The sequence below is a fragment of the Monopterus albus genome, unplaced genomic scaffold (assembly GCF_001952655.1).
Source record: "Monopterus albus unplaced genomic scaffold, M_albus_1.0 scaffold67.1, whole genome shotgun sequence".
NCBI classification, from domain to species: Eukaryota; Metazoa; Chordata; class Actinopteri; order Synbranchiformes; family Synbranchidae; genus Monopterus; species Monopterus albus.
In genome coordinates, this window is record NW_018127947.1 from 538,246 (window position 1) to 551,021 (window position 12,776).

Consider the following 12,776-nt stretch of genomic DNA (forward strand, 5'->3'; position numbering starts at 1 on the left):
GGTGCTCCCTTTGCCCTTCTAGGTAGTATGTCAAAGCTGTAAAACTGCCTTCCACCCTCATATCACCTTCCTGACACACCATGTGACCCCGCTCCACGCCAATGGCAACGGGCCTACAGCACTGTCAGGTCTGCTGCCTCGTCCATCAAGCGGCCTGCATTTACATGACAAATGCTTCAATCAAACGCGCTCATCCATCTGATAAGAACACAAACATCAGGACACAGTTTCAGGCTAAGAGCTCACAATAACAAATTAATGACCATTAAGTAAGTAATAACAATCATAATAACCATTTAGCATTATAAACGTTAAAATAATAATAATGTCCTCCAAAGAACAGAAAATAGGACCCGGATTATGCATTATTATAATTAATATTATTGTCACCACACCTAAACTTAAAAGCAATGCAAAATAATAATATCATGTTTTAACCTTTTTATGGTCTGTGCTGTTTTAGCGGTGATATTATTTGTTACGCACCATTTCGATTAATTCTCAGGGTGGAAAAAAGGTTTCCGAAGGGATATTTCAATAATGAAACTCAACATTTGATTATGATCAAAATGTACATTGGCTTATTACCAAGACACTTCCCGGCTCACACGGATCTCCTCTGACTCAGGCAGCGCTGTGACCTCGGTGATCCATCATGCGCTCTTTCTAAAGATAGGCAGCTTGTGTGGCCCACTTCGCCTCTAAAAGAGCATTTAAGAATTATACAGGCTTTTCTGGCTTCTCTTTTCGCCTTGCTTGAGAGTTAACGACACTGAGACTCTAATGTAATATCTTCTAAAGCCTACCACGTCCACAGTCATCCGTAAGGGTAATTAAGTAGAGATAACGCAATGTTCTAGACCTCAAGTGCTAATTAAGCTTTAAGAAAAAAGGGAGCTGCCGTTTTTGTGAACGTTTTGGGTGCATTTCGTCTTATTTACTCCCTGGAGAGCGAAAACTGCTTTGTATTTAACCTAAATAACAATAATGAACACTTTAATTCAAGATAAGCTGGAGCTTTTCCTGATGCCTGAAGGAACGAGGCCCAGCTGTAAAAGTCATGGATACAAATAAATAAGTAGAAGTACAACTTGACACTAATGCTGAAATTATTATTCCAATAAGTCTTATGCATCAGATCAGTGAAGACTTTTCTGCTACAGATGAGTCAGTTTTGGAGCTCGCAGGATTCTGTCCTGCGGAGTGCAGCTCTGGGACAAATACGACCCGTGCAGGTCCAGACCTGGATTAGTTGTGTTGGCGGTGTTGTGCGGGTTGTAGTGCTCCTCAAACTGTGGGCCGAGGGTGAAGTATTTGGAGTATTCTGCCGGGTACGCCGGCTGCTGTTGTTGGGACTTGAACGGAGGGGAGGCCGGCTGGTAATCCCCGCCCAGACGGACATAACCCAGGCTCGACAGAGTGGGGCTGCCCGGGGCGGAGGGAGAGGGCGGAGGGGAGGAGGAGAGGCCCTGCAGTCTCTCATCCTTCTTCTGCTTCATCCTCCGGTTCTGGAACCAAATCTTGATCTGCCTCTCGTGCAGGTTGAGCAGACTGGCCATCTCCACCCGCCGCGGTCTGCACAGGTAGCGGCTGAAGTGGAACTCCTTCTCCAGCTCCACCAGTTGCGCGCTCGTGTACGTTGTGCGCGTCCGCTTGAAGACCGGCGTCGCGCTCGGACACGTCTCGTTGAAGGAGCGGTCTGTGGAGAAAAACGGTTGGAGAAACCAAAGTTGATGGAGCGAAATGGGAGGTTTCATTGTCTTTCTCTCCTTTCGAGTTTATTCACACTTGTACTTTGTAAGTTCAAGATCATTCTGTCGTTTTCTACCTGTCAGTCCGTTTTCTCCCTTCACATTATGTTGTTCCATTTATTCTAAAGTGAACCTACCCCAAATGATCTTACATAAATAAATAAACAATGAGTCGAGCACAACACAAGCACACAACAGAAACAAAAGAAGAATCAGCGGGTGTTTGTGTGTTACAGACCATTGTCTGACATATTTAGCTGTTTTTTTCTAAAGTGTTCTGTCTGTAAATTTGTGGCAGTACCGGATATTTTTGGTCTCACACAGATTTTCCTTTCGTTTCTAAATCGAGCTTAAAGGAATAGGTTGTTCTAATCAGCAGCTTGTGATTTTCGCCCAAATAAACGTGACTTCAGTGGAGAGTTTAGTATCATAGGGGAGTTATACTTTTCACATAAAGAGAAACATTCCTATCGGTATTAAAAGCCCATTTCATTTCTGGAGTCATTATGTTCCTGGGCTCTGCCACTTTAATCTTGTGTTGCCCAAATCATTTCAGGCATTTTAATTTGTTTCTTTTCCTGTTTCAGCTTTGTGTCTGCTCTACAAATAAATGTTATTTGGGCCTACGTGCCCGGTCGAAGCTAATTATTGGCTCCCTGACCTTTTGATCATGACACATATGAGCTATAACTGTTTAGAGCTCTTTGCAGGGGCAGAAATGTAAAGGCCTCATTTGAAAATGGCCCCTTACAGACCTGCGACTCTCCTGCCGTGTTTCTGGTTGTTGTGCCTGGACTCTGTCATCCAGGGGAAAATCTTTTTGCTCATGGGAAACTGCGGGCTTTGCTGTTGTTTTGACCTCCGAGGAAACTCAAACATCTCCGCCGGTGCCAGCTGTTGGTTTGCGGCTGCTTGGTGAATGCTGCCAAACCCGCAGGCATCCTGCAGAGAGTCGCTGAAGAAGTCCTGGTGCTGGATGCTGTGTGCAGCGTTGCTTTTCTGCATTTCCATGAACTGTGCACCGGGGCCCCCTTTGACCTTCTGACGGAGTGTTGGCAGCCAAATGTCACATGACAGGTTTCCAGAGAGCCCTGGGCTTCTGGCCTGAGAGGATCCAGAAAAAAGACGGAGACAGAGTCAGGGAGGAGACTGAATGATCCATCTTATCAGCTCAATAGTCTGCTGACATGAATAGCAAACCTCTCCTGGCTAGAGAGGCAACGGAACACTAAGAGTTCGGTGGAAATAGAGATTGAAAAACACCAACTGGAGTGTAAAATCTAAGCAATTCTCTTTGTTTACCCTTTACAATAAGCCAGACCTCTCTGCCCTGTAATGAGGTTATTGTCATTCTTCTTCTTATTTGTTATAATACAAGTAGCACGGTGGATATCAGGTTCTAAAACTAGATTCTTTTTTAGGATTTGTGTTTGTCTCAACAAAGATAAGATGACAAATGAGACACTAGCAATAACAGCAACAAGAACAAATGGCAAACACTAATACTCGTCAGTCTAAACACAGACATCTCAAATAGGCCCATGAATACATTTAATATAAATATACATCGTTGTATCCTCTTTGCACTAGTGTGCTTTTTGAAATTACATTAGGCCTTGCTGTTGATAAATACAAGCCTTTATTCAGCAAATGGATAGTCCTGTCTCTAACATTTCCAAGAGAAAAACATGTAATGTTATATCACGTTCGGCTGAAAAGCTCATCCATCAAACACAAAATGGCACAAAAGTCCATTGTGCGCTGCAGCTGTTTTTACGCCCTGAACGGAAACAAAACGCGATTTGAAAGAAGAAAACCTTTCCAGCCAAGATCTTAATTATATTTAATTCACTCTTCTTCCGAAATTAAACAGAACAAAATTAGTGAGCACCGGCTTTAAGGACAGAGAGGAACAGAGTGAGGTAGAGAAGAAGTCTGGAGGCATGCAGCTTTATGAACTCTGGTTGAACCGCGACTGGAGTCAGGCTCGTAAATCATAAAGACACATAACCCAGTCCGCGGCACAACAGCCCGGCTGCCTTACCTTCACAGCCCACATGCATCCCGCACGGAAAACAAACACAGCGGCTCCTCTCACCTTTGGAAAACCTCCCAGATTAGGACAATCCTTGCAGAGACAGCGGCTCTCTCACATTAGAGGACGTGATGGTGGTGGTGGTGTGGCTCTGGGGGTGAAGCAGACTGGACGGTGTTTGTGCAGCTCACACCGCCCTGCATTCTGCATACAGCGGCTGTGGGTGTGTGTGCAAAAAGAAACCCTTTCTGCTGATCATGCAAGCTCGGTTGCAGAACAGTGGCTTTTTTTGCGCCTTTCTATGGCAAGTTGATTTCCTCTGCGGAATTATCACAGTGGAAATCTCAAAACATTAACGGGAGCAGGAAAGGCTGCAGTATTTTTTGCCGCTGATTTTAAGTGGATTTAGATTTTCTTGATAAGGAAAATGATCCCAAAGCTACCGGTTTTTATTTTTATTGGGCTGCTTTTAAATAGCATCTCCTGTCCAGAAATATGCACACACACACACACACACACACACACACACACACACACACACACACACACACACATCTCTGTTCGGCTGAAAGAGTCCTGGGAACGTGTCCAGCGCTGTAATAATAAATTCAAGCATCTCGTTTAGGATCCACGCCATAAATTACTGAGCAGCAAAAGCTATTTAGTCTGGCTTCTTCCACACTCTCACACCAAATGCATTAGGCCTTGTTTATGTACTGGGGTGTTTTTTTATTCTAATTTAAATGAGTGATCAGAGAGGCTCGCTTGAACGCACTAAGGGGAAACTGACCGGTCAGCAGCAGCGTCCATTAGCGGCGCACACCGAGGCCTGGACCGGGTCCGGGCTACGTGAGCCGGCTGCAGCGGATCGATTGGCGGCGCTTGGATCCCTCATCTTCCCGTAATGCTCGATGGCTCTGATCGGATCTTGTTGGTAATATTTAACTAAGTAGGGTTAATTAATGCAAAAGACCGTCTTTGATCCGTGAGGCATAGAACAACTCCCAGCACTGGATGTCCCCTGTCTCAGCCCGCAGTGGGCGGCCCCGTGTCCACCAGGCAGTGTTTCATTTCAGGGATGCAACTGATACTGTAATGTTGTGCCAAGAGAAGGTTTACTGTGTTATTTTGTTTAAAGTTACACACAATGTCATTACAGCTGCACACAGAAGTTCACTCGTACCCATATATACCCAGCAGCCAGTTTATTAGGCACACACAGCTAATGCCGCCCTGCAGGAGCTGAGGGTGTAATACTCAACTTGTGTTGTAGAAACTGTCCATTCATTTACAGTTGAACCTGGAGATCAACTATTAATAGGAAATAGATGTTGTTAGTACACACAGTGTTAGAATGTAACTGTATTACTCAGGTCCTGCAGTCCAAATTCGAGGTAGTTGTTATTATTATTACTTCCATTTTATGCCACATTTATACAGTACTTCTGCTACATTTCTGAAGGAATATTGTACTGTAAGAGCTAAAGTCACTTTACGAAAAATGATTTTATGATTCAGTTATCAAATGTGACACGTTGTTCTAGACCAATTTACTAAAGAGAAAGTAAAATCTTTACAGTAGCTCACAGTGCAACACAGCAGTAGTAACTGCTACATGTAAAACATAACACCCATGGGGAGTTTTTCTGCTTTGAGTACTTTTACTTACTACTTTAAGTTCACCAGGGATACTTAAATAGTATTATAATTGAAAGACTTTTAAGGCAACAGAATACTACAGACGTTATGCTATTGGTACCTTTACTTAATGATCTGTAAACTTGCTCCACCAACTCCACCTGTCATGATGTAACAGTGACTCCTGGGCTGATAGAGACCATGAGATACGGCTTAAGCAGCTTCCAGTGTACTTTACTGTGCCAAGAGCTTTTTGTCAAACAGCTTTACTGTGTTACACTAAGAGGTGTTGCTAATATTGTGACCATCCCAGTTACTGCATGGAAGCGCTCTGACCTTTTACTTAAAGAAAAGAAGAACTACTGTGTACGAATATTCTGTTACAAGTAAATGTCTTGCATTCAAAATGTCACTTGGGTAGAAGTACAGAAGTATTAGCCTCAAAGTATATTTAAAGTACCCAAACTGAAAATTCTCCATGTGCAGAAAGTCCAATTTCAGAATAAGGTAGACCTATTTAAGTGTTAATGTGCAAGCAAGCATCCCTTTAATGTAGAGCTGCTGGGTGTCTTGGGAATTTTCTCCCAGGGATCAATGATCTATAAGAAATGATACATCAGAATGTATTTGCTGATTATATCTTGTTATCAAAAATCTGAATTTGCAAAATAACTAAAGTTATCAAGTAAATGCAATGCCATTAAAAGTACAAATATTTGAGTCTAAGCACAAAATGGAAATACACTATCTCAAAATAGTAAATGTACTTCCGCCACTAGAGGATACAGAGGTGTAGCTACTTAATATCTGTATATGGCTCATAAATCTCACCGTTTGTGCTGCTATAAAACGTGACATATAAATACAGAGAAATCAGCAGTAAGTGCACTGTCTTAAAAGAGTGTAAACCTTCCTGATGTATGAGCCAGCGAAGAGGGGGGGGGGGGGGGGGGGGGGGGGCTTGCAAATGGAGACACGCAGCGTAAATATAAATAAGTGTTCGAGCTGCTCCTAGTTGTCACTCAGATATGACGAAATCCCTGAGCTGCACTTCACCTCCCATCATCTCCATCACCACCGCAGTCTCCAGCCTGCCTGTCTGGTCTGTGATGGACATGCACACCCCCACATCCTCACCGAGCACCACCCACCCTCCATTCAGTCTGCAGGCCTGCTGACAAATACAGTGCGCTGCCAACTCTCTTGACAAGTAGCTGCAGGAACCAGGGGAAGTGTTGCTCTGAACTCGTTCACAGAGGAATCAACAGCGGCACCAAGTTCGTTCCCCACCCCACACCTAAGCAGATAAATAGATATGTGTGTATGTTTGATCAAAACACAAATATTAAAATCAAGGGGGAAACCTATAGAAAACATCATTTTCCACATCAAAGCAAACATTTACACACTAAACTCACCAAGCACATTACGCCTGACAGTTAAATGCCATCCATTACAACATCCAGAGGGGTTCCTAATATTGTGACCCCCTCATGCATGTAAGTGGAAAGGACAAAGAAAGAAAGACATCTGGATTTGCAGGCCAACTAAACTAATCAAATAAAGGTCGAGTAAAACCTTTTGTCTCTAAAATGCAACAGAGTAAAAGTAAAGTAGCAGAAAATGGAAACACACACACACACACACACACACACAGTGCCTCCATAGTACTTCAGTACAGTTGTTGAGTAAATGTTGCAGTCACGCTATTGTGGCCTTAAGTCTAAAATCAGTATTTAAACATTTAATAAATGGTTTATAACGCAGTATAGTGTGGTTTTTAGCAGATATCCATCAATATGTGCCAACATAGTGTGAGCAGATAACCAATGACAGTGGAAGTTAATACACCTAAGATGCCCCGATGTGTTCTAAAACGTGTTCATGGTGGGTTTCCCGCCTGCTACACGACTGTTCCCTCACCTCTGACTCGAGCTCTGCACTTTTCAACAACTTTAGTAAACTTACTTTTTCCTTTGCGGTCCCATCTTGTCACCAGGACAGCGTCTCCGTGCACTGGGCACTGGGGTGGGTTTGTGGCGGTCCTGCTCACACTCCTCTGCAAACTACACAACTCCTCCTCGGCTACAGACAGTGAAAAGAAAACGTGATAAATGGTGTGGCGAACAATGCGCGCACCGAGGGCTCGTCCGCCTGCTTCCACACATGTCATATTCTGCAACGGCTAAAAGACAAGAAACGCAGCCAGGACAGCTGAAGCCCCGCAGCCCTGGGCAGAGCTCCACTCTCAACAATATACGTTTCATTTCCAGGAGCACAGCAGCTACTGGGGTCAGTTTATACATCTCCCAAACTTTCTTTCACTGGCGAACTTGTAGAAAGCAAAGCCTACTTTCTGGGCTTGTTCCTCTTCTCCCCGAGGTGAAGTGTCATCACCTACAAACTCCCCAAGATGCGAACTTGTGGCTGCCGTTGTATTTACACAAATTCGGATCTACAGGGTGTGTATAGGTGACAGGTGGTCAGGCTCTGCGCGAAGCCTGCGTAACAGTCCTTCTATTCAAACCATACAATTGATAAAATATGAACTAGAACTGCTGCTAAAAGTATTTTTAAAAATCAAAACAGTACATTCTGCTAATACGGCGCCTTGTATCAAGTGTAAATGAAGCCTTTTGTTAATCTAATGCTTTATACTTTGTAGGTCAGTTATAATCAGTTCCCAGTTGCCAGGTCTGGTGAAGAAATCCTTCTGATCGGTGCTTATCTCTTTATTTAGTAATGAAAGAATTAAAAGAAACCGTCAACCCCCGTTGTTATAAACGCTAATAAGTTATTAACGCGTATTATAAAAGTGAATAAGTAAATAAAATGTGTGACAAATGTTCATAAACTGCATTTGTCTTTATATATATAAGCCATTGTTGTTATAAACAAGTCATTTTAATCCACAAAGTCTTGCGTTTGAAATGTTTTATGTTGATAACACGTGGATTTTGGTTCATCTTGTCAAACTGGCAACTCCACAGTCCTCGTTGGTGGTTTAGAAGGAATGCTTATTAAAACCATTCCAGTGGTCCAGCGGAAACACGTTCACGGGTTTGGACAGATCTCACCTCCTGTTAAACGGGTTTGTTTTCTAATAGTTGAACATGATGAGCACAGTGTCTCCGGCTGCAGGTGAGTGAGGTGTGTCCCTCTCGGCGTCAGGGCTTTTCGATAGTTAAAACGTAAAATCGTTTCCATATAACACGAGTTTCTCCTTTCTTCAGCCTCACAGATCCTTTACTTAAAGCCAGGAGCACGATCTAAAAATCATTTTTTTAAAATCTTGCATTTCTTGGAAATTTTTTAAGTAAACTACGCGCAAAATATACTGGAAGTATGACAAGGAAAAACACTTGTTCTGCAGAAACCCGTCCTCTGTGACTGATACATTATTATATATGACAGCAGTCTGAAATACACTTGGCCAGTTTAGGTCAGGTAGTGCCCAACCTATGGCTCTGGCCCCTTTCCAGAGTCACAAGATAAATCTGAGGGACTGTGCGATGATTTAACAGGAGAAGAAGAAAAAACAAAGTTCAACTAGAATGTTTTAATGTTTTGTTTTTTGTGAAATTTTGGATGATTTGACCTTAAATAAAACAGTTCGGCATATTTCTGCTAACTACTCTTCTAGGCATCTGAAGGAGACACAGCACAGATTTTATTTGAGGTTATAAGCCAAAACAAAATGTGTTGTATTTTATTATCTTAACTTATGTTATTAATGTAAAATAACAATCTGAAAAAATGCAGTGGAATAAAAAAAAAAAGTTGTGTTTTTGTAGACAAGTAAAAAGCTGCTGAAAATCTCACATGGTGAACTTTATGAAAACAAAACAAAACAAATCATGAATCTGAGGCTGCATTAAACCAGATCCAGAGTTTAAATGTAAAGGCCACGGCCTCCAAAAGCCTCTCAGCTCGGTGTCAGGGCCTAAAGGTGGAGTCCCCCGCTCAGCCCGTGCAAACCCGAAGACAGAAGTGACAAACACGCTGGGAGTGACACGCTGTTTGTGCTGTGCACCCCACATGCCCCCGATGATTAAATAAAAAGCCATCCATCATGAGGCGGCTCGGTCTGAGGCGCCCTCTGCTGGGGGCGCCGCTGCATTGCACCTGGGAACTGGAGTCCGCCGCCACATGTGAACGACAGCCCGGCCTCCCAAAAACGTCCAGGGTGACCTTTTGTTTCATGTATTTTATCATTAGGGTCAAAGGAACAAGACTGCCGCGAATTCCATTTGAGAGCTGTGGGATTTAAGATGGTTTCTCACATGAGGCTTGATTTGTTTGATTTAATTAGAGAATCAAATGAGTACACTTTAATCCTCTCCACTCCGTTCTATGTATTATTCAGATTAACTGCTGAATCTGAAGCTGTATCACATAGATGTTCTTCTCAAAATAGAACCCATGTGCGGTTAATAAACGGTGGCTTTGATTCTTTCTGGTGCTTTCATTTACTGTGATTTTACCCCAATTTCTGTGCACATTTTCTCACTATTAAACCAAAGTAGGTGCAAAGCAGAGCAGATGAAAGTGGACTTCAGTCTGTTAAATGCTCACAGCCTGTTTGCAGAGATTTTTTTAAATTACAAAAATATTTAAGTCTACTATGCAAAACGCAGTTTTATTCGGAGCGGAGTCTCTGTGGTGACGGTGCAAAGTGTGGCAGCAGTGCGCTTCCTCCTGACGCATCTGCGGCTGCAGTCTGCACCGTCTCCTGACCCAGCGATGATCCCCGGCGCGATGAATTATGCATGAGATCCGGCTACAGATTACCCCTATCAATATGCAACACTCATTATGCTGCTTAAATTGCCACTTAATAGTTATGAATATGTGGATAATGTCCTGAACCCATATAGCGCCAGTGGGTTTCACTTTTTTTTACCTGAAATTAGTTTGAAAAGACTTTAAAAATGCTGCGTAAGTCGTGTATACAGTTTCCTGGAGATATTATCCTTATGTTTTATTAGTGGCCGGTAAACACTGCACCATAGCTCAGTATGTGGGATTTGTCCATGTGGACTAGGTGCAGGCTGTGTCCGGCTCGGGGGTGTCCGGGACTTCACCTGTGGCCGCTCGGTGACTTGGCGGACCGGGGTAGATAGGTTCGGCTCACGGCTGCTCCACACAGCTTCGAATTAGTCCAGTGATCATATTTTTATTTCCTTCCGAAACATGTTGTTTTTGCTAAATAAAGAGCTTTGTGTGTTTCTTTATTTTCAGTGCGAGACTAATCACAATTAAACAGGCCCGTAAAACAGTCTATGGACAGTTTTCAACTTTTTTTTTATTATAGCAAAGCATTTGAAATGTCAAGTAATTCGGGATTTTCTGCAGGTAAAATGTGGAACAAATGTGTTTTTGGTCCTAGACTGTATGAGGGGAAACGGTATTTTTTAAAACTACAATTTTCACCCATAAGCCACAATTTAAAAAAAAAACCTGTAATATTTAATTTGATATTTTAAAGCAGAATTCAGCAGCCACAACAGAAATCCCAAGTTTTCCAGCAGCTTGAAGTAACTAAATCTGACTGGACACCACTTCCTTCCCCAGGCCCATCCATGCAGTTAAGCCGTCACTTTCATTCAAGGTTGTGAATTATATAGTACATTGTCTACTCCCCAAAACCATAAAACCAACTTTATGGACCTCACGTGACTTTTCACAGTCTGTAAGTAATATAGGCCTTTACAATCTTTGGTTAGGGGGATTTTTACCAACTTCAGCCGTGTCAGTATACCTGTAAAGCAAAGCCACTTCTGGGGGGATTTTAACCCGTTTCCCACAGGGCAAACACGCGTCTCGCTGCAAAGAGCTCAGAAGGAGGTAAGTCTTAAAAAAGTCTTCTCTTTCACTCTGTCTCTGCTAAACAAGCTCGAGAAACGCATCAGAAAATGCTCCAAAATCTGGTTGTTCGTGTGACGTTTTAACAGTTCGGACAGGTTAATCATTAATGAGTCGAATTCGGGTCGAAACGGACCAAACTTGTTAACACGCCCTAAATACGAGCGAGGGCTCGTGTGTGTTCGTTCTGATAAAGTCCAGACACGTTCAAAGCAATTGAGAGAAACTTTATTTTCAAGCGCTATGAATTCACTTACAAATACAAAAAGCTTATTGGCGAAAAAGCTTACATCACTGCCTACCCACAGAAGAACCCTTTGCACTCAAAGTTTATCACATTGACAGGTTGAATACATTTGCATTGCTCATAATTAGCTCTAAACAATAATAATAATAATAATAATAATAATAATAATAGATGCACAAAATATCCTAAAGCTACACATTGGCTTGTTGATGAAAGTTCATGGGTCTGGCCACAAGATAACCATCAAAAATAGCAGGAAACGTTACACTAAAGCGCTTTGAATGGCCCCGCAGTACATTACATTCAATGAAGAGCAGCATGTGGTTTGGAAACTTCCTCTTTTTTAAACTGTACATTGAATTTACTCCTGTTAGACCGTCAAGACGTTACAATAAAGAGCTCAAGTTAAAACACTTTTGAGAGAGAGAGAGAGAGAGAGAGAGAGAGAGACAGAGACAGAGAGAGAGGAGGCAAAGAGCTTGGACAGGTAAAACCCCCAGTAATATTTACATCTCATTTTTCCAAACAGGACGTCTAAGCTATCGTAGTACAACAACAGGAAACTAAAAATGGCATTTAAAGACCACAGAATACTTGGTTTTCTATCACAATAGCATGCTGGAAGGTGCTGCGCTTTCAATAGCTTTACAGTACTCATGGATTTCTTTCTCTTTTCTTTCTTTTTTTTTAAATTCTGATTATTTTACTCTCCGTAAAAGTTGTTCAGTTGTGGAAGGCGCTTGCTCCTGTTACAAGACTCATGCTTTTCAGTTTATTGTCCTTCTTCCACTTCATCCTGCGGTTCTGAAACCAGATTTTGATCTGTCTTTCGGAAAGACACAGGGCGTGGGCTATCTCTATCCTCCGCCGTCTGGTTAGGTACCTATTGAAGTGAAACTCTTTCTCCAGCTCTAGCGTCTGGTAGCGGGTGTACGCAGTTCGGGCCCTTTTCCCATCAGGTCCAGTCATATCTACAATTTTACAGAAAATCCACAACATTAGCAACTGCACTGAACAACAGCAACAACAGAGGGGGTTGGCTGCTAGACTCTGGCTTCACCGTGAGGGTGTGTGATGGACAGAGGGGTGACAACATGAAATGAGCTGATGCAGGAGGGAAACATGCAACCAACACCACGTAACAACACCCAGGCTGTCGTTGCCTTTCTTATCTCGAGCTCTCGCCGGCAGCCAGCCTGCACACTTCACAAACCATCCCCTATCAGGCTCCAGCGGCCGT

The 12,776-nt window shown here is 42.7% G+C and overlaps 2 protein-coding genes across 6 annotated transcripts in view; both read right to left on the reverse strand.

Moving 5' to 3' along the window:
• The window catches only part of skap1 (src kinase associated phosphoprotein 1), a 53,819-nt gene extending 46,077 nt beyond the window's left edge, over positions 1-7,742 (reverse strand). For 2 of the 3 annotated variants that reach the window (XM_020604727.1, XM_020604725.1), the window contains exon 1: positions 7,393-7,742. In XM_020604727.1, coding sequence (XP_020460383.1) covers positions 7,393-7,597 — 205 coding nt within the window. In that variant the 5' untranslated portion in view covers positions 7,598-7,742. The remainder of the gene's footprint in view (positions 1-7,392) is intronic. The other variant, XM_020604724.1, reaches the window with a different exon arrangement.
• On the reverse strand, positions 113-4,122 carry LOC109962748 (homeobox protein Hox-B3). Of its 3 annotated transcripts, XR_002275310.1 has the most exons (4): positions 3,850-4,086; positions 2,507-2,855; positions 589-1,699; positions 113-198 (listed from the first exon to the last, which is right to left on the reverse strand). XR_002275310.1 is itself a non-coding variant. In XM_020604733.1 (3 exons), exons 2-3 carry the CDS (start codon positions 2,760-2,762, stop codon positions 1,158-1,160), a joined length of 798 nt encoding a protein of 265 aa, XP_020460389.1. In that variant the 5' UTR covers positions 2,763-2,855; positions 3,850-4,122; the 3' UTR covers positions 424-1,157. The 3 variants fall into 3 exon arrangements, 2 of the variants coding, with proteins under 2 accessions (XP_020460389.1, XP_020460390.1); XM_020604733.1 differs by lacking the exon at positions 113-198 and having other exon boundaries at positions 424-1,699; positions 3,850-4,122; XM_020604734.1 differs by lacking the exons at positions 113-198; positions 3,850-4,086 and having other exon boundaries at positions 424-1,699; positions 2,507-3,064.
• Positions 7,743-12,776: the final 5,034 nt, after the last annotated feature.